Raw genomic sequence first — 27,121 nt, forward strand, 5'->3', positions numbered from 1 at the left:
TATTATTTATATTGTCCCTATCTGGCGAGTTTTAGCGCAGTTAGATGTAGGGTATCGACTCTACCCTGATGCTATTCAGTTTTTCATTCCAATATCTGAATCTTTAAAAAAGATCTCTTCTTGTCTAACTGTCCTCAAGGATTGGCTTTATGAAAATAAGTTAATTTTGAATATGTCTAAAACTGAAATATTGTACTTAGCCAGGTTTCCTGATTCTAAAGTGCCCAAGTTTCTTTTGATTGATGGCTCTCAAATTCCTACAGTAAATGAAGCAAGAAATCTCGGCTTCATGATGGATACCACCTTATCGTTAAAATCACAGATTATTAAAGTTCCTAAAACTTTACTAAACTTCATTTAGGGGTAGATTTTAAAACCCCAGCGCACAATAATCCCGGGCCTTTCGCACGCCGGGCCAATTTTCAAACAGGCCTGGCCACGCGCGCAAACCCTGGGATGCGTGTAAGTGCCGGGGCATTAAAATGGCGCGGTCCGGTGGGGTGGGGCTAGAGGTGCCCGGTACAGCGGCCATTTGCTGCTGTGCCAGGGGAAAGCAGGTGGGCAGGGTGCCGGCCCGCACAACTTGCTCCTGCTCCTTTGCAGGAGCAAAAGGTAAAACAAAATAATTAGGATAGGGATAGGGGGAGGGTAGGATAGGGGAAGGGAGGTTAGGATAGGGGGGGGGGGGGGGTGTTAAGAAGTTCCCGATGCGTTGCTGCGCAATTTAGCAAAATTATACCCCTGTTGCGCACGCTGACCCAGCATTTTATAACATGGACGTGCGTGCGTACGTTTTGAAAATCTACCCCTTAATGCGCAGGCGTCAACCTTTTTTTTTTCTTTTTTAAGTGAAACAGATTTGAGAACCACAATCCATTCTATGATGTTATCACTGCTTGATTATTGCAACACACTTTACTTAGGCCTCTCATAAAAATCTTTTTAAATTATTATGCTTGTGTTTAAAGGATTAAATGGAATTGCCCCGCCTAATTTCAATGCTGCCCTGAAATTCTAATCACCCCTCACGATGATTAAGGTCTTCAAGTTAATCTTTATTGTCTGTACCTTCTCTGAAAATTATCTGCTTAGAGGTAATCACGCAAGAGGTTATTTTATGTTCAGGGTCCTCTCCTTTGGAATGCTCTCCTTCTTAATTTAAAGGAGGAGATCTATGTGCTGATATTTAGAAAACTGCTTAAGGCTTACTTGTTTACTTGACCTTTTGTTAGTGCATAGTTTTTGAGAGCTTTTGAACATCTTATGCATGATTTCCAGGTAGACTTTTATTGTTTGTGTATTATTATTTACTATTAATATTGTTTTAATTTTTATCTATTTTTGTATTATGTTTGTATTATTACGATTTTATGTATGTTTTCTGTTAGCTGCCTAGAAATTTTTGATATGTAGTATATACATTTTTTAAATAAATAAACGCAGCTCTCAACCTCTACAATGACTATGTTTTGACACCAACCACTTTTATGCCATTGTCAATGTGTAGTGATTTTTTGGGCTGTTGCTGGTGCATCCCCATGGCCAGTGGTTGAGGTGAACGTGTTCAGTTTGTCTTCTGAAGAAATATCTTGGGAAAAGGCGAGGGAGCTATGTGCTATCTTGCACATTTCTGATGATTCCCTGTGGGCTTGTGAGCTTTCCTCTCTATGGGTTGTTACTGTTTATTAGCAGTTCCTGGGGAAAACCAGCTGGGGCCTAGCGATTCATTTTTTTATGTTCAAGCAAAATCAGCTTATATTGGTGGATATTCTCATTCCACAGATTCTGAAATGGGAACTTTTCCTTCCTCTAGACTCAGCTGTTCGCAAGGGTAGCCCCTCTTCCTCCACTCCTCTCATATTAAACAAGAATTCATTCCATGGACTCAAAGATCAGGTGAAAAGGATTATATTGCTTGACCCCCCAGTATATCCCTTTCAGCCCACCTTCTGGGTAGGTAGATAGGTAGGAATGGAAGTCTTGAGATGGGGAGACTGTATGAAGACTTATAAGGTTCAACTACTTCTTCATATTGCTGATAGTGTTTCATGTTTCATCTCTTGTCTAGTGTAGCATTTGTCAATTTGTGCCTTCCTAGCCCTCTTCTTCTCAGAAGATTTAGAAAAGATTAAAATGATCAAGGTTCTGAAGCTTTTGAGAAGAGAAGTAGATTAGTCTCACTCTTCGTAAATGTAGGAAATCGTTGCCTATAATCGTTTCACCAGGCCATTCAGGGCTGGGCCCTCTGTCTAGAATAAGATGGAGTAAATTGATTGGAATTCTACCATTTTTTTGCTTCATAGCATAGACACATTTGCTGGAATTTATTGTTTGTTTACCATAAAATAGTTTTGTCCCAGAAAAATGGGGCCAAGGGACCAAAAATTCAAGGACTGGAGCCAATGTGAATTGCATCATAAACTTTAGACTGAATGAACTTTAGCTAGCAAGCATGATCTAAACCAGTAATTTTCAGATCACGTTCTGTTTCAGCCTACCATGTGATCCCTGTTTAAGTAAACCTACAAAGAAGAGTTCTGCTGGTCTTCCCATCAAAACAACAAATATGCTGATTCCCCAGTTATGAAAATCTGCTGGGGTACACTGTTCCCAGAAGTACTTGCCAGTTCCTTCTTGATCACTCTCTCCTGAAATCCCTGTTGATTAAGTCTATGGCCTGTAAAGCCAAGCTACATAAAATCTTTTTCTTTACTCCCACCGATTCCTCATCTCCCTAGACAAAATATTTAATATATGGTACTCTTGGGGTAAAACTATTTATACTACTGGGTTGATGACCATCAGTATAAACAATTACACTACCCTGATGGCCAAGTATCTCCTTGAAGCCATTCTGGACATTAGGGACACAAGGAGATCATTCAAGCAGACGGCCTGGTATCATTCAAAGAGTCAATGTCTGACAGTATGGAGGCCACAGATTATAGTCCAGTTTTTGCCATACATCAAGGCTGGGCTAGCTGAGGAGTTTTTGGTACCCAAAAGGAATGGTTCTCAACCCAGTTCTCAGGGTACTCATAACCAGTCTGATTTTCAGGATATCCACAATGAATATGCAAGAAATAGATTTGCATGTGCTGCCTCCATTGTATACAGCCCTATCTCATGCAAGTTCATTATGGATAACCTGAAATTCAGACTGGCTGGGTGTGTCTCAAAAACTGGGTTAAGAACCACTGCCATAAAGTACACGTGCTACATTTTAGCAGAAAATAAACTAAACAAAGCCAAACAGTACACTAACATTTCCTAACTCAAAACAAAATAGTTTATATCATCTTTAAAAATTATATTATTGTCAGTTTCTTGTTCAATGGAAAGAGGATGAGCTCCAAAATTCTCTTCTTATGGGATGGGGAGAGGTGACAGGAAAATAGAAAGGGGGGAGACCAAAAATTAGGAGGTCCCCAGAATCTTTTAGTTCTAATGTTCTAAAAAGCAATCACTCTTCTGGTATGCTCCATAACCAGAAAAGACCAAGACTATGCATCATGTTGATATAAAACAACAAAAAGCATGTATTAGCAATTAAGTCGCTTTGAAGAACAAGTTTTCATAGATACACTTTCAGCTACCACCTTTAGGCATATATATGTCATACAAAAATATTTAATATCTGCCTCATTGCAGATCAAAACAGAATTAATAAAATACAAGTATAAAAGGGTGATCACATGATGTGGTGAGGGAGAGTGGGCATGGTTTTGCTTGCTCAGGAGATCCCTCTTTTTCCCCCTTAAATTCTGTAGCTAAATTCTGTTTTTTAGGGATTAACAATTTACCCTGGTATTGACTATACCTCAGGTACAGAAACTGCAGCACTTTTGAAACTTTTTCTTGGAAATATGGCAACAAAATTGATACACAAAATTAAGAACAAGGCCAAACCAGGCAATTCCAAAATGGCCGACCAGCTATGAAGCCTAATCTCACTGCTTCAGAACCACCAGTAGGGCAAAATGGTCAAAATGGTGGTATTAGCACTCAAGGATAAATTTGAGAAGATTTATGTGAAAGTGAGAGAAACGCATGAACAATTACTACAGCTAACAAATATGCAGGAACTGCAGGCCAAAAAGAGAAACTATTTTACTAAGAAAAACACAATCCAAATTTCTGATAGGGTTATATTTTTCACAGAAGAGAGCCTTTTTATAAAAATAATTAGTCAGGTATATTAAATGTGGTATTGAAGAGGGGACTCTGGAGCATTTGTTCTGGTCATATTCTAATATACAAAGTTTCTGGGGGAAAATAATGGGTGTGTAAGACTTGACTTAATGTTACACTGGGAAATAGGAACCAGAAGTTATGGATGTGGAAGGCCTTATTATTGGGGAAAGAAGTCAATATTATTAAACTGGAGGTTGCCAGATCCCCAATCTGTCATCCAGTGGAGGAATTCTTGGTACTACTCACTTGTTATGAAAAAGATTTGTAGCCAAGTTTGGTTCTCCTAGGAAGAAGAAAGATTTTCTAGATGTTTGGGGCTCATATATTCAATTTCTGCCTCATAAAGCTAGAAGTACAGTATTATATTATTTTTAGAATTTGTTACTCTGGAGAACACTGTGGGAGATCCTCTGCCATTAGTAGATGCATTTGCTATGAGAGAATGAGTGGGGTGGGGGGTTGGGGTCTGTACCCCATGCAGATGTCACTCTGATACCTGCACAGCATGAACAAGGCATGGGCAGCTGAACAAAGGTCTTAGGGGATTGGGGAAGGAGAATTTTAAGACCATTAGAGGGAAATAAACCCTGAAAGGGTGTTTGCAGGTCAGTGGGTACTTTGTATCTGTGTGCCTCTAAGCCAGTGATGGTGAACTCCAATCCTCGAGTGCCACAAACAGGCCAGGCTTTCAGGATATTCACAATGAATATACATGAGATAGATTTGCATACAATGGAGGCAGTGCTTGCAAATCTCTCTCATGCATATTCATTATAGATATCTGAAAAACCTGGCTTGTTTGTGGCACTTGAGGACTGGAGTTCGCCATCACTGCTTTAAGCTAATGTTCAAAGGTGAAAATTCGGGCTGGCTACTACAACACAGTTAAAAAAAAATGCCAGTACATTGCAGAAAAGGGCAACCAAAATGATAAAGGGGATGGAACAGCTTTCCTATGAGGAAAGGCTGAAGAGGTTAGGGCTGTTTAGCTTGGAGAAGAGATGGCTGAGGGGGGATATGATAGAGGTCTTTAAAATCATGAGAGGTCTTGAATGAGTAGATATGAATCGGTTATTTACACTTTCGGATAATAGAAAGACTAGGGGGCACTCCATGAAGTTAGCAAGAAGCACATTTAAGATTAATCAGAGAAAATTCTTTTTCACTCAATGCACAATAAAGCTCTGGAATTTGTTGCCAAAGGATGTGGTTAGTGCAGTTAGTGTAGCTGGGTTTAAAAAAGATTTGGATAAGTTCTTGAAGGAGAAGTCCATTAACTGCTATTAATCAAGTTGACCTAGGGAATGGCCTCTGCTATTACTGGCATCAGTAGCTTGGGATCTTCTTAGTTTTTGGGTACTTGCCAGGTTCTTGTAGCCTGGTTTGGCCTCTGTTGGAAACAGGTTGCTGGGCTCGATGGACCCTTGGTCTGATCCAGCATGGAAATTTCTTATGTTCTTACTTTCCTGTGTTTACTCCATGCCTGCCCCCAACCCCATCTCTAGAGCCACCCACTTCTGGTGCAGCTAAAAGTAGACACACAGTCATTCAGCATGCGTACTTTTAGTTGTTCCCAGAGGACAATTTTCAAACCCTATTTCACACAGCTCAACACCTGTTTTCCCACATGAGATATGAATATATTAGCCTCAGTTTTAAAGAGACCTAAGAATAAGACCAAAAGAGGAATACATAGTCAAGAAACAATCAGGTATAGATAACATTTTTCTTTTAATATAAAGATGTTCTTAATTGAGAAAATTGGAGATAAGGTTAGTGATCTAGATACAGAGAATTCATTGGAGCACATCATTATCTAGAAATCACAGACCTTCTGTAAAACAGATTGGGGGGGGGGGGGGGGGGAAGAAAAGTCAAAGGAGTTAACTGTATAGATGGCTGAAAAAGCCATCTCATGGGTTGCAAGTGCAGACAGAATTCACCTATCAGTGTCCTGCTGTCCTCAGTAGACAGGTCATTCTGGAACAGACATAGCTTTTGTCCCCAGTTTTTGTCCAGATAATAAAGAGGAAACAATGCATGCTCAAACGGAGGGTCAGCCAGCCAGGACATAGCTGTATCTTTTGTAAAACAGCAGCCGTAAGACTCTGGCACAGAGTTAGATAAGTCCCACCGTGCCGTGTCTTGCTTGGGTCGGGCCCCACCCAGTGCTTGAACAGGTCTGCAGGTTGAAAGACGGAGGAAGAGTTTGCGGGCTGTCCCTCGCACAGGTGCTGGCAGGAGCTCTCTCCTCCTCCTCACAGCTCATCCCGCTCCTCCTCATTGCAAACACACGACGATCTCTGGCTGTTCATGAAGGGCCTGCAGCCCAACGTCCACACGGTATTGAAGACAGTATCAGCGATGGATTCACAGGCTGCATGGCAGAAAGGAGGAAGCCGGTTAGCAGTGCCATCGTTTACACTGTTTAATAATCCTGCTTTATCTCCGTTACCTTCTCTCTCACTCTCAGTCACCTCATGGCGGAATACACTGACTGCAATGATCAGAGCCGCTAGGTGACAGTGTTCAAGCAGGGAGACGTTGGGCCAGTCCTGATGTTTGAGCCCGCGGCATCTCAGACTGAAGTACCAGGGGGAGGGGATGCAACAGGGAAGCAAATTAAGGAAGGAGGGAGGCAAGTCAAAGGGACATTTCCATGCATCACATTTACCCTATGGCATGGCCCCCTGCCTTTTTGGCATGAAGCCACTGTGCGCACCTTTCTGTGTTACTGGTATGCATGCGGTCAGATCTGTAATAAGGGATTTTGGAGTACAGGACAAGCTGTCACTGTGTAGTCTGCATCATCCCTGTTCCCTGTAAGGTGGATGGGCAAACTGGAAAGGCCATACAGGTCTTTTTCTGTCATCATGTTTCTTTGATAAACCACCTGCAGACAGCTTCAGGCAAGAGCCAAGATTCAGAGCTCCTTCCTTAAACACATTTCCCATGGCTCCATTTCATTATTCTTACCGCTCCCTGTCTTATTCTCCACTACAACTGTCTTCAAACTTGGAACCCGCTGCCCTCGTCTTTGACATTACACACCTCTCTGTCTTCTCTTCTGCCCTGTCTACAGCTCTTGAGCTTCAACACCTTCTCCTATTCATCCAGTCATCACCATCTCTGAGATTATCTCATCATCATCAGTGTTATCTTACCTCTTCCTCCTCCTCTCTATTGGAGATAACCCAAATCCTGACCCTTCAAAGCAGCCCTATATGTATACATCTACCTGTCATCCAACCAACCATATCTACTACCCTCTCTGTAAAGAAATATTTCCTAAGATTACTCCTGAGTCCCTTTCACCCACTTCCCATGTTCTAGAGCCTCCTTTACATTGAAAGTGACTTGCATCCTGTGCATGGAAACTTTCAAAAATATTTAAATATCTATCAAATCTCCCCTATCTTGTCTTTCCTCTAGGGCACATGTTTAGATTTTTAAGTCTATCCCCATATGCTTTAGAATAAAGACCACTGATCATTTTAGTAGCCACTGTCTGGATCAACTCCAACTGGTTAATATCCTTTTGGAGGTGTGGTCTCTAGATTTGTACACAGTATTCCAAATGACGTCTCACCAGAGACCTATACAAAGGCAATATCACCTCCCGCTGAGGTAGATCTTCAAAATATACGCGCGCGTGAACAAAAGTACACCAGATTTTATAAGATACGCGCGTATCTTATAAAATCCGGGGTTGGTGCGCACAAGGCTGCGCAAAATCGGCAGCCTGCGCGCACCGAGCCGCGCAGCCTGCCTCCATTCCCTCCCCTCCTTTCTCCTATCTACCCCACCCCCCAGCCCTACCTAAATCCCCCCCCTACCTTTGTTGGGCAAGTTATGCCTGCTTGAAGCAGGCGTAACTTGTGCGCGCCACCCCGGCATCCCCCGGCACAGGCCGCAGTGCCGGGGGACTCGGGACTGCCCTCCTGGTCCGCCCCCAAACCGTCGCCACGCCCCGGACCCACCCCCTGCTCCGGACCCGCCCCCTCCCGCCCCTTTTAGGAAGCCCTGGGACTTATGCGCGTCCCGGGGCTTTGTGCGCGCTGGCGGCCTATGCAAAATAGGCGCGCCGGCGTGCGAATGCCCTGCGCGCGTATATCCGGGAGGATTTACGCACGCAGGGGTTTTAAAATCTACCCCTTTGTCTGCTAACCATTCCTTTCCCTATGCAGCCAAGCATCTTTCTGCCTTCTCTTGTCGTTTTATCCACCTGTTTGACCACCTTAAGATCATCAGATACAATCACCCCCAGATCCTGCTCTTCTTTCATGCTTAGAAGAATTTTTACTTTCAATACTGTATCTCTCCCTTTGGGTTTTTGCATTCTAAATGCATTACTCTGCATTTTTTTAGCATTTCATCTTAGCTGCCAGACCCTAGACCATTCCTTGAGCTTCAATAGATCCCTCCGTATGTTTTCCACACCTTCCTGGTTGTCTGTCCTGTTGCAGATTTTGGTATGGCAAAAAGACAAACCTTTCCCAACAATCCTTCCACTATGTTGCTCACGAAAATTTGAGAACTGCCACAATATCTACCACTCTGAGAAGCTTAGAAAAATAAGACATTCATAAGCAAATGAAACTAAAATTCAGTACACAAGACAAAAACAACAGAATACAATTCGGGGCAAAGAATACTTAATTTCATCCTATATTCACTCTATTGCTCAAGCATTGTCACACAGAATGAGAGGTTAAATAAAAGGGTGAATCTCAATAAAAGGTATTCTACAATCCTATCAGCTAGACTCTGGGGTGACATGTCTGAACGACAAGATGAGGTTGGTACCAAGGGCACAACGACAGTGGAGTACACCAAACTGAAGCTATATTCAAGAAAACTCATGATGTCCTTGGAACTTTTTCATACACAATGCAGCATAAGTGGACATCCTAATGAGCTTGAGTTTGAGATAATAAAAGCCAATAAGATACACATAGCAGAGCTACACCAGAACAGGATCAGCAGTTCGGTGCAAGGCCTGAACATTTCGGTGTTTGTTGGCAGCAGCAGGAACAAACATAAATTGCACAAATCAGATTATCTGATTGACACTGACCAGAGGCTGGATCAGATCATAAAGTATACTGCAGGAGAAGAGACCTTGCAGGCACTGAAGTCTGTGGTTCTGAATAGTTGGCCAGAGAAGGAGGAGGAAGTACCAGCTACCATAAGAAAATATTGGTGATTCAGGGATGAAATCAGCACATAAAATGCTGTTCTATACAAAGGACATTTTACACAATAGAAGGTTGTGTACATGACTGGACAAAAAAAAGGGAGATGTTACCGATGTTAATTTATAAATTGATGCTACCTTATGGCTGATTGTTATATTTCATAGTTTTCTACTTCCTTTCTCCGTTGTATGTTGCTTGCTAAGTAATATAACATGACACTTGTTGACTAGCAGCTTTCAGTTGTTTTTATTTCTGTATGCAAAACATGTACTTCCTGTTCATGAATACGTTTATCAGGAATGAGCAGAGGCGTTCCTTGCAGCAAATTTGAGGAGGGGTTTGCACTTACACGCATATTTTTCCATTTTCAAAATTATGCATGGAATATTTCCAGAAAATTGTGTGTAATGGTGTGTGGATAATTTTGGTGGGATACTTTTCAATGTGGACTTACTCGCATAAGTCTGCTTTGAAAATTGGTTTAACTTACATATGTTTTTGCCATCTAATGTAGGCAGGCTGTTTGAAAATTACTTCCTATATACATTAACAAGTAATAAATAATCCCTGATACAGACTATCCCAGCCCCCTCCTCTCACTTCCCTCCTGGGTTACAGGGGAGGAACTGACCTTCAACCTTGGAGACAAATCCAAGGCTCTTCTTGAGATCGGAGCAGATAGAGTGAAGACACCAGCGAAACTTGGCATCACAGCGATACTTATTGGATCCGCAGGTGTCATAACAGATATCCAGCTGATTACAACACTTGGTCATGGCAGGGATGCCCAGGTCCAGCTAAAAGAGGAAAAATGAGAGATGCGGCCGTCAGTGAAAGTGTCCATTGGCAGGTAACCTTTGACAGCCTGTCTACTGGCTACACCCACACTGCACATTCAAAAGCAGCGCACTAGACTTGCCATAAAGCTCGGTGTCTTAAGAGGAATGTTAAGTCAATCCTGGTTTTATCCTATTGTAGTTCCAATTTCTCTACATGCCCATAGATGCAATGGATTAAATCCATAATTGGCTTAGCCTGTCCCTTACGATTGAGTTTGTAGTTAACAATATGAGACTGCTAGCTTTGGCTAAACCATGGGCTTCTTGTCCTCTAGTTCTCTTCCATGTTGCTTACATTCTTGTTTTGTCTCTCTCATTGTCTCTGTCTACCATTGGTTAGTACTTTATGATTCATGTCAATGAACTGTTTCCTGCTTGAGTTGGTATGTTTTATATAGGAATGTCTATGGGGAATTCTCTAGAAATATATTCAACCCTTATAATAATGTTTCCTGTTCCAGTTTATAATAGAAACATAGAAACATAGAAACATAGAAATGACGGCAGAAGAAGACCAAATGGCCCATCTAGTCTGCCCAGCAAGCTTCACACATTTTTTTCTCTCATACTTATCTTTTTCTCTTAACTCTTGGTTCTATTTCCCTTCCACCCCCACCATTAATGTAGAGAGCAGTGATGGAGCTGCATCCAAGTGAAATACCTAGCTTGATTAGTTAGGGGTAGTAGGGGTAGTAACCGCTGCAATAAGCAAGCTACACCCATGTTTATTCCCTTTACCCAGACTATGTCATACAGCCCCTATTGGTTGTTTTTCTTCTCTCCTGCCGTTGAAGCGGAGAGCCATATATTAAAGGGGATTTCAGCCTTAATACATATTTGCTTTAGAAGACTGCTACATCCTTTGTATAAGCACAGCAAATATAGTAGGCCTCTTCAGCTTGAAGACATAACTAAGAGGGGATATGATAGAGGTTTATAAAATCATGAGTGGTGTACCTCCTTTAACAAAATGTGAGGTTCGGAGCTTCCTCTAGAGGGGGATGAGAATGAGCCTGGCTTTAGCTATCTCCATATCACATTGCTTCGCCATCTTCAGATCACTAGACACTATTAGAAGAAGAATGCCTCAAATCTTTCAAGCGGAAGCTCAAGACCTGGCTCTTTGCAAAAGCATACACTTAATTTTTCACTATACCTCACCACTGTTCCCACTCTCCACACTCCTCCCCTGTTTCCCTTTCTTCCGCCCCACTCTCCCCTCCCTTTTCTCCCCCACCTTCTTTTCTTTCTCTCTGCCCCCCTCTTTCCTTGCTCTCCTCCCTTCTCTTCCCCATCTTATCTCCTAGCCTGATTAAAATTAACCTCATAGTTTTCTTTCTTTTGTACATATGTATATAATTGCAATTCTTGTATATAATTTTATTGCAAAACTTCCCATATTATTGTTCCCCCCTCTCGTTAATGCCTTGTTATCATGTTTTTTACTGTTCAATGTAAAGCGCCATGCCGTGCGTTTGTTTTTGCGTTACAATGTGAACCGATATGATATCCTGGATGAATGTCGGTATATAAAAATTTTAAATAAATAAATAAATTATCCCAAGGTTCCTCTCTTGCTCCGTGCACAACAGCCCTTCATCCCCCCAAGATGACCAGCTCTTTTGGATTACCACACCCCGGATGCACGACTCTGCACTTCTTGGCATTGAATCCCAGCTGCCATATCTTCGACCACGTTCAAGTTTCCTTAAATCACATCTCATTCTCTCTACTCCTTCCAGCATGTCTACTCTATCTATATATATAGATATGATTTTTTTTTGGCTGAGTAGACACATGCACACAAGAACCTGAGGTACCAATGCAGCCAGAACTTTTGTGTTCTGTTGGGAGCCTTCCAGTCCAGGCTTCCTGTTTGCCAAAAGCCAGAAGTGGCCTCTGTTCTATCATGGAGACTAGAGGTCCTATGCACTATTACCTAGTTTCTCCCTCAAGGAATCCCAGAAGGAGCAAAGGACTCAGCTTTTGATTAAGACTCATTTTCATGTGGAAACTTCACCCTGCCAGGGGTCATGAACCAAATACTGTTTTCCCAGTTTCTGGGCATCGCCTCTAGAATCCTATAATGTTGTCCTTATGGAGTTTTGAGCTGCTAAAAGGAACTGTACTGTGGATTTTGCATTCTCTGTCTGTCTATTATGTTTTCTTTGTGTGAAACCCGTGACTACTGGTTTTTTTTGTTGACTCATACTAGATTTTGTCAGTATCCTGTGATTTCCACTGTAAATTAATTTCAACTCGATTGCACCCATCAATCTGTGTGAGAATGTCTCTCCTTAATTCCAAGGTTTGGGTTTGACTAATAATGAGATTAGGATCCATTTAGGGGCATAAGTGCCAGCTCTGAGGGTGAAGTGGGTGCTTGAACAGGGATGGGAAGACAAGTTGGGTTGCAGGTCTGTATCCTGCTCTTCCTGCCAACCAGGGAGGAGGAGGGGAGGATAAGCCATGCACTCCACTCCACCTGCTAGCTCAGCTGCGAACTGCCACTCCATGGAAATGCACCCGCCCTGACAATAAATCCCAATTCTTTCTGAGCCGATTTGACAGCTGGGTGAGGAAAATATATTTTCAGCAGGAAGCAATCATGAGCCAAGCTGCTAACCGGAGTTGGTGAACAGTTTTCCTGATTAACATAGTACGATGTGTAAAGTACAATGCCCAAAAGGGCTAATGTGTAATCCAGTGAGCGTGTGGTGCAGGTAAGCAAATGTCAAAAAAAAATATTCTCCACAGTACAACTGAAACTACAGACAATCCCACCACATACATCTAAATGTGCCCATCTCATCACTGCCCCTCTGGCATGTAGCGAGAGTCTCTGACCAGATTCTGTGTAGTCATGCGGAGGTGAAATATGTTTGGTAGAGAATCTTATATAAGGTTTGCTGATTGGATTTCATTATGCATGAACAATTCAAAGCTTCTCATACTTCAAGTCAGTCACGTCTTCTAAACCTCTTCTGAAAATCAGATTACCATCAGGTAAAATACTTATTTGTTAGATTTAATTACATGGCTTATAAATGTAGACCAGGAACGCTACAATTGGCCTATATATAATTAGTGCAGGGGTGGCCAACTCTGGTCCTCAAGAGCCACAAACAGGCCAGGTTTTCAGGATATCTACAATGATTATGAACAAGATAGATTTGCGTACAATGGAGGCAGGGCATGCAAATATATCTCATGGATATTAATTGTGGATATCCTGAAAACCTGGCCTGTTCGTGCCTCAAAACAAAAACTACACTGCCTCCTAGTCACATGAGATAATTCTCCCCCCCCCCCATTGCCTGGGGGGGGGGGAGAATTATCATGATATTCAACTTTCCACCTTATTGCAGATTGGCATTACAGGTCTTGCCTTACAATGGTTTTCCTCTTTTCTAACCAATCGTAAAGAAAGAATTACAGTAGGTCCTTATCATTCTGACTGGTACTCCACTAAGACAGGTGTACCACAAGGCTCTGCACTTTCAGCTCTATTGTTCAACCTCTATTTACTACCTCTTTGCCGTCTTCTTGTTGGATTAGACCTTAACTTTAAAATTTACGCAGATGATATACAGTTTACCATACCTTTTACAGATTCCTGAACTAAAACCTTTTCCCTATTACATCTATATCTATCAAACAATAAAAACATGGCTTTCCCACAACAGGTGGAAACTAAACACAAATAAAACAGAATTAATTTACTTATCAACTGTACCTGACTCAATCCATCAACCACCATCAACTTTCACTTTCCAGAATCAAACCATTAACATAAAACCTCATGCAAAAAACTTGGGTATAGTAATAGATTCTAGACTTACAATGACTGACCACATATCCGAAATTGTAAAAAAATCTTTTTACAAAATTTACATGTTAAAAAAGCTTAAACCACTTCTTCTTCCGAATGATTTCCGATTGATCACCCAGGCTCTAATCCTATCTTCATTAGACTATTGTAATTCACTGTACCTTGGCTTACCTCAATCCACTATACAACCTCTACAGTTAATACAAAACACAACTGCCTGAATGTTATGTAATGTATCCCGGAGAGACCACATCACCCCTATTTTACAATACCTGCACTGGCTTCCAATTTCATATCGTATAACGTATAAAATTTTGTCTACAATATACAACCTACTCTATAATACTAACTCTATCTGGTTATGTTCATTATTAAGAATCTACAGACCGACTAGACAACTCCGTTCCCTTGACAAATGCATTTTAGAAGTACCATCAATAAAATCCGTTAGTTTAGCTCTGACTCGTAAACGAGCATTCTCTATAGCTGGCCCAATACTGTGGAACTCACTCCCAGAACACATCCGACTGACAGCTAACCGTACAGAATTTAAGAAACTATTAAAAACCCACCTTTTTACCTGTGCATACAATTTATATTAAAGTTTACCATATTACATTATGATTGTCAATATAATTGTCTATTCCAAAATTTTTTAATTTGTTTGTATTTATGTATTGCTTAATTATGTATGTGTGATTATGTAAACCGCCTAGACGGATAGTTCCCTACCCATTGTGCGGTATATAAAACTTTTAAATAAAATAAATAAATAAATAAATAAAAGACCTCCCATTCCTGCAAGGCTCTGGGGGAGGTGCAGTAATGAGTGGGATAGTCTTTCTGTAGATGTAGTAACCAATGACTTGGGGACTAGGGCTATCTAGTGGAGACCAAGGTGTCTCTACATCAGTTATTAAAATGAGGGTTATCTACAGTCTCTAAATGGTGTGTGTATTGGAACTCTACTCTCCTATAGACCCTCTCTAAACACTAAGACAGGGCTTCCCAACTTGGGATCCCAACCCCAACTTGTGGGTTGGGATCCCAAATTAAATCACAAAACCTTCATCTTGGGTCAAAAGTGCCTCAAATGGCAGTGCTCCTCAAAAGCCAGAAACAGCAGCATTAGTAGTGGAAGGAAACATGGGGCCTGCACACCAGCACACAACTGACATTCCCTACAGTGGCCCCATTCTTGCAGGAGTTTCAGTGGTAATAGAAAGCCCTATGTGAAGAGGGACTAGGCCCTCTGAAGGGCCTGTGATCTTGCATTAGCTCACACACTGTGTGCTGACTCATTACGAGTGTTAATGCTGCTTGTAGATCACCATTGGGCTTGGGCTCAGCCATGAGGGGAGGAGAGAACAGAGTGTACAAGGATCTATGAAGATTGTCATGGCTTCTCTCTCCTCATCCACCACTGAATCTCTCCAAGAGAAAAATGTTGCTTCTGTCATCAGTCTGTTCTCTCTCTTCACACTAGTTATCATCAACCTTTGACCCAAGGCCCAAAAGAAAATGTTGCCACTGGGGATGTTTAAAGGGAAGGATCAGATGCAGGAGGGTTTGAAGTTTGGATCAGTTGAAAAGGGATTGGCTATGGAGGGTGAAAGAGGGGTAATGGATAGAAGATCAAATGAAGAATGCAAAAGAAGAGATGGAGTTTGAGAGGGATTAGCTGGGGTTTTGGAAGAGAAGGGTTGGAAAGGAGGAGGTGAGACTGAGGTGATAGGGGATGGGAATGAGAGAGAGGTGAGAAGGAAGGTTGATAGAGGATCAGTTGGGGTTATAAGAAGGGCTTGGTGTGAGAGATCAGTTGGAGGATGCAAAAAGAAGGTGAGAGAAAGGGTGGACTGGGGAGATAAGAAGGGCTGGTGGATGTAAGGAGATTAGCTAAAGACTGGGGATTAAGAGAGGAGGGCCTCTGGAGGTTGACGAGGATCAGCTGGAGTTCAGCAAGGGTCAAAGTAGAGTAATTTTTGGAGGTGGACCTCACTGCTGCCAATTTTGGTCATCCTTTGGAATCTTGCACATTTTCAAGGTCTAAAATGGGGTCACTTTGGTTAAAAGTTTGGGAAGTCCTGCACTAAGAAGTCGGTCAACATTCAGCTGCAGATTGTCTTTAAACAAAGGAGAAACCATGCAGTTACATATAGGCCGATGCAATATCGGGTGCTGAGATCAGTGTGCCCGTTAAATGTGGGTTTTGGATGTGCTAGACTTATGCCCAGTGTAATACTGGCATCAGTGTGCCCAAAATGCGCATCCAAAACCATCCTGTAGATGAGACTATTAGCTAATACCACCCAATTTTAAAAATTCCTGCGCAGCCAATGCGCCCATTGTAACGTGGCAAATTTAACACCAGTCTGGGAGCTGGTGTTAAGGCTTGCTGTGATCAAGGGCTCTACAAAAAAAAAATAAAAAATCCTGCTTTCTATGGTTCCTCCTCTTAGTATCATCATAATACAAAATAGGAGGAATCACTGAAAGCATCATTGGCAAAAACTAAAATCTTGAAAAGAAAAAAGAAATTTTCTGGACGCCCAATATACATGGTCCAGGCCATGTATATTGTACATGTTTTTTCTGCCAGGAGCCGGAGAAAATGGATACTTGTATTGAGCGTCCGTTTTCCTAACCCACACTGACAGCCACGTGTCCTGGGCACCCGATGCAGAAGAGACACTAGGGACGCACAATTGCCCCTAGCGCCTCCTTTTTTTACGTGGCAGCTCATAACCCTATTGCATTGTGCTCCCGGGAGAGGTGGATGGGTGAATGTTAGGAAAGCTAGGCCCTCAATCATGAATGCCCGCCTTTTTGTGCACTGATATTGCATTGGCCTGATAGGGTTTCTGTAAGATAGAATCAGCCAGTCATGAGATTACAGGAAGTTACAGGTTAAACATTATAGCTCAATAAAGACATGGTGTGGGGTTCAACAGAAGAGACAAAGACAATGAGACAGGAGCACTTTATAGTCTGACACTGGATAAGAAAGTTAATGTTAGTAAGTCCTTTTGGTTACATTCCAAAGTATTTGGTCAATGTAACTTCTAATATTTTGTGTTCTTCCGTAGTTCAGATCACTCCCTTAATGACCTCAAAATCAAGGTACTTATACAGAATTTCAGAACCTCAGAAGGTGGGAAAACATTTGAAATTAAGATGGTCAAATATTCTGAGGGAAAAATGCAAAAGAATTTAAAAGCTTAATAACTTTGTTATCCATTATCAGACATAGGGTCCCTGAAACCATGAAGTGCTACTGTCACTGTCTCCTTCATCCCTTTACAGGGGCAGAGAACTTCATGCCTAGCTGATTCTGCATAGATTAAACCTAGTGGACTGTGCTATTTCTTAGGGATGTGAATCGTGTCCTCGATCGTCTTAACGATCGATTTCGGCTGGGAGGGGGAGGGAATCGTATTGTTGCCGTTTGGGGGGGTAAAATATCGTGAAAAATCGTGAAAAATCGAAAAAACGTAAAATCGCAAAACCGGCACATTAAAACCCCCTAAAACCCACCCCCGACCCTTTAAATTAAATCCCCCACCCTCCCGAACCCCCCCCCCCAAATGACTTAAATAACCTGCGGGTCCAGCGGCGGTCCGGAACGGCAGCGGTCCGGAACGGGCTCCTGCTACTGAATCTTGTTGTCTTCAGCCGGCGCCATTTTCCAAAATGGCGCCGAAAAATGGCGGCGGCCATAGACGAACACGATTGGACGGCAGGAGGTCCTTCCGGACCCCCGCTGGACTTTTGGCAAGTCTTGTGGGGGTCAGGAGGCCCCCCCAAGCTGGCCAAAAGCTCCTGGAGGTCCAGCGGGGGTCAGGGAGCGATTTCCCGCCGCGAATCGTTTTCGTACGGAAAATGGCGCCGGCAGGAGATCGACTGCAGGAGGTCGTTCAGCGAGGGTTCCGGCGCCTCGCTGAACGACCTCCTGCAGTCGATCTCCTGCCGGCGCCATTTTCCGTACGAAAACGATTCGCGGCGGGAAATCGCTCCCTGACCCCCGCTGGACCTCCAGGAACTTTTGGCCAGCTTGGGGGGGGCCTCCTGACCCCCACAAGACTTGCCAAAAGTCCAGCGGGGGTCCGGAAGGACCTCCTGCCGTCCAATCGTGTTCGTCTATGGCCGCCGCCATTTTTCGGCGCCATTTTGGAAAATGGCACCGGCTGAAGACAACAAGATTCAGTAGCAGGAGCCCGTTCCGGACCGCTGCCGTTCCGGACCGCCGCTGGACCCGCAGGTTATTTAAGTCATTGGGGGGGGGGTTCGGGAGGGTGGGGGATTTAATTTAAAGGGTCGGGGGTGGGTTTTAGGGGGTTTTAGTGTGCCGGCTCACGATTCTAACGATTTATAACGATAAATCGTTAGAATCTCTATTGTATTGTGTTCCATAACGGTTTAAGACGATATTAAAATTATCGGACGATAATTTTAATCGTCCTAAAACGATTCACATCCCTACTATTTCTTCCCTGTCCTGATGAAGGGAGCATAGTGCTTGAAAGCTCGTCCCACACGTATTGAGCTAGGCCAGTCCAAAGAGATTACCTGCTTATTTGTTGCCTTTTATTCCTGGGTTTTAAAGTGTTTGAAGTTATAGCTGTAAGAAGTGAAGTGTGACCCGGCTTCATTTTCGGTTAGCACTGTCCTGTACACTTACTATGTGTAACCTAAAAATGCACCAATTATTATTTGAAGCATTTTTAGTGGGGCGGGGGAAAGAAGGTTGACTTGCTGTGTCCTACCACATTAGATCTACCTGAAGGCAAGCGTGTAACGTCACCCAGTTCACACAGAGAGTACAGCTGTGAGTCAACCCGTCTGAACCCCAGCTGTAGGGTACGGGTGCGGTGGGTCTTCTGTTCCTGGGGATCAGTGGGATGCAAGCACAAATATGAGGCACCATTTAAGGAGCAGACTGGGAGGGAACTTCCCTACCCATCTACACATACTCCCTCCCTTTTCCCCCTCTCCTCCCCACCCCCTAAACCCTTTCGCCTACCGTTCTTTTATTTTTGCTTTATTGCTTACTGCTCCATTGGAGCACGCTTCCCCCGGCACAGTGGCAAATGGCTGCCCCCAGCCCTGCCCCTCCCCACCCCTTTCTCTGGGTTCGGCACTTGTGTGCGTAACAAAAGTTACACGCGTGGCCGGGCCGTGGCCGGGCCCCTTTAAAAATGCACGCGGCTCGGTTAATCTCATAGTTGCTATGCTAGCCATATGGATGTCGCTGGAATGTACGGAGTCTAAATTTGCAGGCAATGAGGCTCTGATTGGTTAATCTTGCAGGTTCTCTGCTGGTATATGGGTGTTAGCAGTACATACACTCTCTGGTACCTTCAGACCAAGGAAGTAGGAGCTGCAGCCATTGGGTTCTGGAGGCTTGTAGTCAGGTCGGGGCATAGGAGCCTTCCCTGGAAAGAAAAAAAAACAAAACGAGAAATATAAGCAAAAAGAGAGAGTATGAATTTAGTATAGTACTTTCCTAACAAACATTTAGGGGCAAATTCTGAACATGGCCAGGGAGACTGCAGGTCTGCGGGTACTTTGTGCCTGTGGGCTTGCAAGCTCATTTTCGAAGGGGAACTCCCAATAGGGTTTTCCTTTGAAAAAGCAGGCCAGCGAGGATTGCAGATATGAAAGTGCCTGTAGATTTTGCACCTGCTTTTCTGCAGCCGCATAGGAATGTACTCATACCGATTTCAAAATGATTGAGCAGGATCGATCCCTGATAAATTCCCTTTTCCCAGAGTGAATTCCATTTACCACTACCCTCTGTTGTCTATAAACAAAAACAGGCTCTATCCCAGTTATCTTATAACCCACCTCAGAGGCTTCTCGGCTTATTTATGGATCTGACACCAGGAGCGGATTGGCTTATCGGGGCTTTAGGCATTCCCCAGTGGGCCGGTCAGGGCTGTCACGTGACACTGGTGTTGATCGCAGCTGCCCCATGCCACGGAGCCACTGCGATTAACACCCGGCCACCGCAGCTATTCTGGGGGAACATCCAGTCATTTCTGTTTTTATTTTGGTTTTCCTTTACCATGGCTGCAGCCGCGGTTCCATGACTTCTCTTTTATTTGATGTCTCCTCGGCTGTGGATTGGCCTGTATTTTTTGGGTTTTTTTTCCCTTTTCCACGGCATTGCTGATCTCTGTGGGATTGCTCCCTGCTCCTGCTTTGACCACCGCGGCAGTGGGAATTGCTCCCAAGGCCCTTCCTTCACACCTCTCCGTCGCTCTCTTTGCCTTGCTACGCAGCCAGCTGACTTCCCCTGACTGATTTCTGTAGACAGAACCCCTGATGTTGAGGCCGGGGCAAAATAAAACCCCACCCCCACTGCATCGGGCCTTTCTGCCTACTCCTTCTCACACCTGGATCCCTCCTGCCCACCAGTGTAATTTTTTTTTTTTAATATATTCGGGGGTGGCAGGGGAAAAGAGAGAGTGGGAGTGTGGGAGGGAGTATGCATGTGTGTGTGTGCCAGGGATGTGTGACTGAGCATGTGTGTGTGTGTGTGTGTGTGTGTGTGTGTGTGTGTGTATGTGTCAAAGAGTGTGAGAAATTGTGTGTGTGTGTGTGTGTGAGTGGGTGTGAGGGAGTGTGAGTATGTGTGTGTCAGTGGGTGTGAGGGAGTGTGAGTGTGTGTGTGTGTGTCAGTGGGTGTGAGAGAGTGTGAGTGAGTGTGTGAGTGTGTGTGTGTGTAGGTGTCAGTGTGTGTGTGAGGGAAGAGAAAGTTTGTGTGTTCCCTCACTCCCACTAATCCAGAGCAATCTCAGGGTGACTGGAAAGTTTAGAAAGCGGGGGATTTTTAAAATTCTTATTGGTTTAAATTATTGGGTATTATCTGATGTGTCTGCTATTTAAATATATTGTATTGGTTTTTGGGGAATTTTTTAAAAGTTTTATATGAGTTTAAATATTGGATGTTCAGCTGTTTTGAAATATGTATTCTTTTTATTAGTATGGATTTACTTTTACTGATTTCATTATTTGATATTTTATGAAGAATGGTAATGTTTCTCTTTTTCCATTATTGTACTGCATACAGGATCTAGCTTGTTGCAGTTTCCAATTCAGTTTTTTCCTGCACATTTCTATTTATACTTTATGGTCTCTTTATTCTGTATCTGGTGAGGGTAGATCTGTGTTCTGCATGTGTGACAGAGGTGAGGTATTCTGCTGGCATGTAGTTTCTGTATAGGGACCTGTAGTAGCTTAACTTGTTCTGGTTTCCAAATTGGTGTTTTAGAGCCTGGTGTAGTATTTGTAGCATTGCCTTTTCATAGGTAGGTTTGTCACTGTTTGAACGCTGGATGATATTGCTGTTTTAGTATTGGAGCTTTTCTATATTTTAATTGTTATTCAGTTTACCCAAGGCTTTCTGAAGGTCGATACCACACCCAACATGTTACAATAGGCTTAATGCAATATGAGATCCAAGTGTCTCTTTAATATTTATTTTGCAGGGTTTTCTGGTTGGCACCACAGCAGTGCATGTAAATATAATGTACATGTTTGTAAGTGAGACTTTTACCTCATAAGACTGTACTTTGAAATGTCCTTTTCCATGTAAAAACAGTTATAAATGCATGATTTTTTAAGAACATAAGAAAGAACATAAGAAATTGCCATGTTGGGTCAGACCAAGGGTCCATCAAGCCCAGCATCCTGTTTCCAACAGAGGCCAAGCCAGGCCACATGAACCTGGCAAGTACCCAAACACCAAGAAGATCCCATGTTACTGATGCCAGTAATAGCAGAGGCCATTCCCTAAGTCAGCTTGATTAATAGGTGTTAATGGACTTCTCCTCCACAAGGGTGCAAGGCTGTAAGGTTTAACTATGATGCCTAACACCCTTGCACTCTCCCTGGCTGCACTGGATCCACGTGAGAAAGCAGGATTCTGGAGCTGTACCGCTTTGGGTCCTGTGGCTCTTTCCAGTCTCCAGCCCTGGAGGAACAGACATACTCTGGTCTCCCTGCCCTTCCCCTGGAGTAGGCAGGCATTGCAGAGCCCGGGGAACCATAAAAGCGGCAGACTCAGTGGGAATGCGCTGGAATGGCGATGGGAACACGGAGAAGTGGAGGCAAGCTCCAATCACAAAAACGGATGGGGTGAGCCAACTGCCATCTCCTGTCAGACACAGAAAGACACCCATACACACTCTCTCTCTCCATGACACGCCCATACACTGAGAGCAAGTGTGTATGTGAGTGGGTGTGTGACTTCGTAGCAGAGACACCCACTCACAGCCTCTCTCAGACTCAATGTGGATGTCTGAAAGAGTGTGTGTGGGTGTTTGTGTCTGAAAGATTGTGTATGTGGCTGACATTGCCTGGCAGTGTGGTTGTCACATTACTTGGCAACTGGTTCAAGAGCTGATTGGTTGGCAAGAGACTCATCACAAAACAAAGATTCAAGAGACCTGCCAGTGGAGATGCCAGAACATATCTGATGTAGTCCATCTGGGCCTCTACTGCCTTGTCCATGTTCAGGTTTTCTAGTTCCATACAGACTCTCTTCTCTAAATGAAGTGCTTCTACCTCTCTATCATTTGTACTCTTGACATTTATCTGTGGTCCTTCATCATCTTCACGATATGGTAAACAAAGATATTTGTCCAGTATTTCTGCTTATTCCTTGTCACTCTCCAGATGTTCCTCATTTTCATGCCTTAGTCAAAATTCCACTCTTGCACTTCCTCTTTTCACTAACTTATAGTTTTGTTACTTTTCTTTACTGCCTTAGTTTTCTGTTTTACTCTTATAGGCTGGACTAGTGCGGAGGTGGCCAACACTGGTCCTCAAAAGTCACAAATAGGTCAGGTTTTCAGGATATCCACAATGAATATGCATGAGACAGATTTGCATACAATGGAGGCATGCTTGCAAATCTCACTCATGCATACTCATTATTGATATCCTGAAAACCAGGCATGTTTGTGGCTCAAGGACCAGCATTGACCACCCCTGGTATAGTGGTTCCAATAATGGAATGGGAAACAGTTTTCACAGTGGGTTGCGCTGGTCCTGGCTAACATTGTAAGCTTTCTGGGGCAGGGACTCGTTGTACCTGTATATAATTTGCGCCAAAGCATTCTGATTTAAGGTACTATATTACATGACAAAATATTAATAATACATTTGCTGTCTTGAAAAGCTTTCCCTGCTTCCCTCGTCTTTCTATTCGTCCTTGTCTTATTTCTCAGAACCTTCGTACCTATTGAATGCTAATCGTTTTGCCCTTGCTTTTTTAGCTACTTCTTTCAAGAACTATGCTGGTCATTTCTTTTTCTCTTATTTTCTTTCCTAACAAATATTTACTATCCTTACAATGGTTTCTGATGAGTGAAAGAGATCAAATCTGCAGAGGACACAAAATTATTCAAAGTTGTTAAATCACAAAATGATTGGGAGAAATTGCAAGAAGATGTTGAAAGAGTGGGAGACAAGGCACACAGATGGCAGTTGACGATTAATATGGACAAGTGCAAAGTGATGCACGTAGGGAAGAGCGACCCAAATTATAGCCACACGATGCAAAGTTCCACATTAGGAGACGCCATTCAGTAAAAGAATCTAGGCGTCATCATGGATGAAATCCTCTGCTCAGTGTGTGTCGGCAGCCAAGAAAGCAAAGAGAATGCTGGAAATTATTAGGAAAGGAATGGAGAACAAAATAGAGAATATCATAATGCCTTTGTATTGCTCCATGGTGCAACCTCATCTTGAGAATTGTGTGCAATTTGGTCACCACATCTCAAAAATGATATAGCAGAATTAGAACAGGTACAGAGAAGGGTGACCAAAATGATAAAAAGTATGTATCAGTTCCCCTATGAGGAAAGGCTAAAGAAGTTAGGGCTTTTCAGTTTGGATAAGAGATGGCTGAGGGGAGATATGATAGAGGTCTATAAAATAATGAGTGGAATGGACTGGGTAAACACAAACTAGTTGTTTGTTCTTTCAAAAAGTACAAAGACTAGGGGACATGAAATGAAGTTACTAAGTGGTACATTTAAAACAAATAGAAGAAAATATTTTTTCATTCAGTGCATAATTAAGCTCTGGAATTCATTGGTAGAGGATGTGGTGAAAATGGTTGGTGTAACTGGATCTAAAAAAAGGTTTGGGCAAGTTCTAAAGGAAAAGTCCATAAACCATTAATAAGCTGGACTTGGGGTAATACCAGTGCTTATCCCTGGGATAAGCAGCATGGAATCTATTTACCTTTTGGGATCCTGCCAGGTACTTATCTGGATTGGCCACCATTTGAAACATGATGTTGGGGTTGATGGACCTTTGGTCTGACCCAGTAATGCAAATCTTATGGTCTCCTGCTCCATTCTGGTGGTGGCAGCTTCCCAGAGCTCCTGGCCACATCTTGGTGTCTCTCTGAGGCTTCTCCGAGCAGCAGCAGCAGTACCTGGAGTCTCCTTCATCTGTTGCTACTGCTGAACAGCCATGGCAGTGGCACAACTCGTTCTGCCCCTTCCTTGAGGCAGCCTTCCTGCAGCAGCCGGCCCTGCTCCATTTTCTCTCACTGTTCTACAGGAGACAGGGGAAATGCCCCACAGCAGCAAGCAAAACACTGAGGGATACATTTAAAAAAAAAGTGCGAGCGCGTACTTTTGTTCGCGCACCAGGCACAAACAAAAATACGCTGGATTTCAATAGATACGCGCGTAGCGGCGTGTATCTTTTAAAATCCGGGGTCGGCGCGCGAAAGGGGGTGCAGATTTGTTCACCTTGCGCGCGACGAGCCCTGCGTGCTGCCCGTTCCCTCCGAGGCCCGTTCCCTCGGAGCGGCCTCGGAGGGAACTTTCCTTCGGCCTCCCCCCACCTTCCCCTCCCTTCCCCTACCTAACCCACCCCCCCAGCCCTATCTACATCCCCCCTACCTTTATCGTGAAAGTTACGCCTGCTCCAGGCAGGCGTAACTTGCGCACGCTGATCGGCCACTGCTGCGCGATTCCCCGGCCCGGGAGTGATTTCGGAGGCCTCGGCCACGCCCCTGAAATGCCCCCGGAATGCCCCGAACATCGCGCTGCCCCCGACACGCCCCCCCTAGCAAAGCCCCGGGACTTACGTGCGTCCCGGGGCTTGCGCGCGCCGCTGAGCCTATGCAAAATAGGCTCAGCAGCGCGCGCAGAGGGGTTTTGAAAGGGTTACGCGCATAACTTATGCACGTAACCCTTTTAAAATCTACCCCTGTGTTTCTTTCTTCTGTCCACACTTTCCTCTTCTCGCTCACGCAGCCCCCTTCCCCCGCTCTTTTTCCTCACACCGAGGGCAGTTATTCTTCTGCTGACAAGATGGGGAGCCTGCCAGCGCGCCAGTCCTCTTCCGGCTGGTGGAGGTTGGGAACCCGACTGGCACATTATCAGATAGCACTGCCATGTCCATAAGAAGTGCCATGCTGGGTCAGACCAAGGTCCATCAAGCCCGGCATCCTGTCTGTGATGGTGGCCAGTGTGGGTGACGAGTACCCAGAAGATCACCATTAGTTGTTCTATTTCTTCTATCTCACTCCCAGAGATAAGCGCTGGCTTTCCCATAAGAACAAGTCTTTCTGGTTAATAACTGTTTATAGACTTTTCCTTTTCTACTATGTTAGTTGTCTTGACCACATCCTCTGGCAACAGATTCCATAGCTTGATGGTGCGCCTATGAATACCTAGTTCCATGGAGTGTCCCCTAGTCCTCCTCAGTGCTGCCTAAAAGTTGTCTCTTTTCCAAGCTAAAGAGCTGTAATCTGTTTAGCCTCCCCCCCCTCCCTAAGCCCCCTCTCTCTCCTCTCACCCCTCCCTGCTTCAGTGGCCCTTGATCCCCCTTCTCATTCAGCAGCTCCTTCATCCCTTCTCCTCCCTATCAGCTCCTTGACTCCCTCTGTCCTCTTCACCCCTCTCTCCCCACCACCATTCACGTTTCCCTCCCCCCGGTTCCCAGCCCAGTCTATGCCCCGCCTCCTCCTTATCTTCCGCAGTGCAGCGGCAGAGATCTCTCATCGTCTCCAGAAAGGTAGAGGCAAAGAGGGCAAGAAGCGGGTTTGGGGGGGGAAGCAGGTGGTGATGGCTCTCCGGCCCTAATGGCAGACACGATAGCAGTGGGAGACGGCAGAACCCCCGGCTCTCTCCTCTGGCCGGTGCTGCAGGGAGGAGGCGGCGGCAGCAGCCCTGTGCATGTACAGCACCTGCTATCCCCTCACTTGTGCTCCCGCTGCAGTTGCGCACAGAGACAGACACCAGAGGCGAAGCGCTTAACTTCTTAGCACATACGCCGCTGCCGTGGGAAAAGCTGGTTGGGCCTCGGCTCAGGCAGCCTACCTACCCCATTCTGATGCCTATGAGTCAGTCACGAACGTCACTTTGCTGCTGTCTTTGGCTGTGAGCAGCATTGATCTCACTCTTTTCCTGTGTCTCTTCGGGGACCAGCCCCTGATATCGGTTTGCTTCTGTCCCTTTCAGGGTAGGTGATAGATACCACGGCACTGCTGGTCAGTCGCTGATATTACATTGCTCTTGTCCCTTTCTAGGTCAATCACTAATTTCTCCTGGCTGCTGTGCGCCATCTTCCCTTCCTCTCTGTGCCTCTCTGTCCCTTCTCTCTTCCTCCCCCTTCTTTTCTCTACCCTGTGCCTCTCTCCTCCTTTCCCCTCCCTGTCTCTAGCCTTGCACCCTTCTCCCTTCCCCTGCTAACAAAAAAAAAACCCCCAACAGCAGTGATGGATGTGAAATTTACCACATCAGAAGGGTGCAGTGGCTTCTGTACAGTCAGGGCCAGTTCATAAATCGGACTTTACATTATACAAATCAACTTTCCATTGGACCTGGAGCAGCGTCGGCAAAGACTGTGCTTCAAATCCTTGGGCACTAGATGCTAAAGCCTGTTATTGGTGGATCCCTTATAGAAAATAGTATACACGGACTTGAGAACTGCTGCCGAGGTACTACCTCTACTACTAAACATTTTATAGCGCTACAAGACATACGCAGCACTATACAAACATGCAAAAAAGACAATCTCTAATCACC

General features: G+C 44.2%; 1 protein-coding gene across 2 annotated transcripts in view; it reads right to left on the minus strand.

Moving 5' to 3' along the window:
- Positions 1 to 5,906: 5,906 nt before the first annotated feature.
- Positions 5,907 to 27,121, minus strand: part of PLA2G12B (phospholipase A2 group XIIB) — a 39,258-nt gene continuing 18,043 nt past the window's right edge. Inside the window, exons 2-4 of one of the 2 annotated variants that reach the window (XM_029609174.1) lie at positions 19,419 to 19,495; positions 10,024 to 10,189; positions 5,907 to 6,571 (exon numbers count right to left, since the gene is read on the minus strand). In XM_029609174.1, the coding sequence (XP_029465034.1) occupies positions 6,453 to 6,571; positions 10,024 to 10,189; positions 19,419 to 19,495 (362 nt within the window). In that variant the 3' untranslated portion in view covers positions 5,907 to 6,452. Of the gene's footprint in view, positions 6,572 to 10,023; positions 10,190 to 19,406; positions 19,496 to 27,121 lie in introns of both variants that reach the window. The other variant, XM_029609171.1, reaches the window with a different exon arrangement.

The sequence above is a fragment of the Rhinatrema bivittatum genome, chromosome 7, assembly GCF_901001135.1.
Source record: "Rhinatrema bivittatum chromosome 7, aRhiBiv1.1, whole genome shotgun sequence".
NCBI lineage: Eukaryota > Metazoa > Chordata > Amphibia > Gymnophiona > Rhinatrematidae > Rhinatrema > Rhinatrema bivittatum.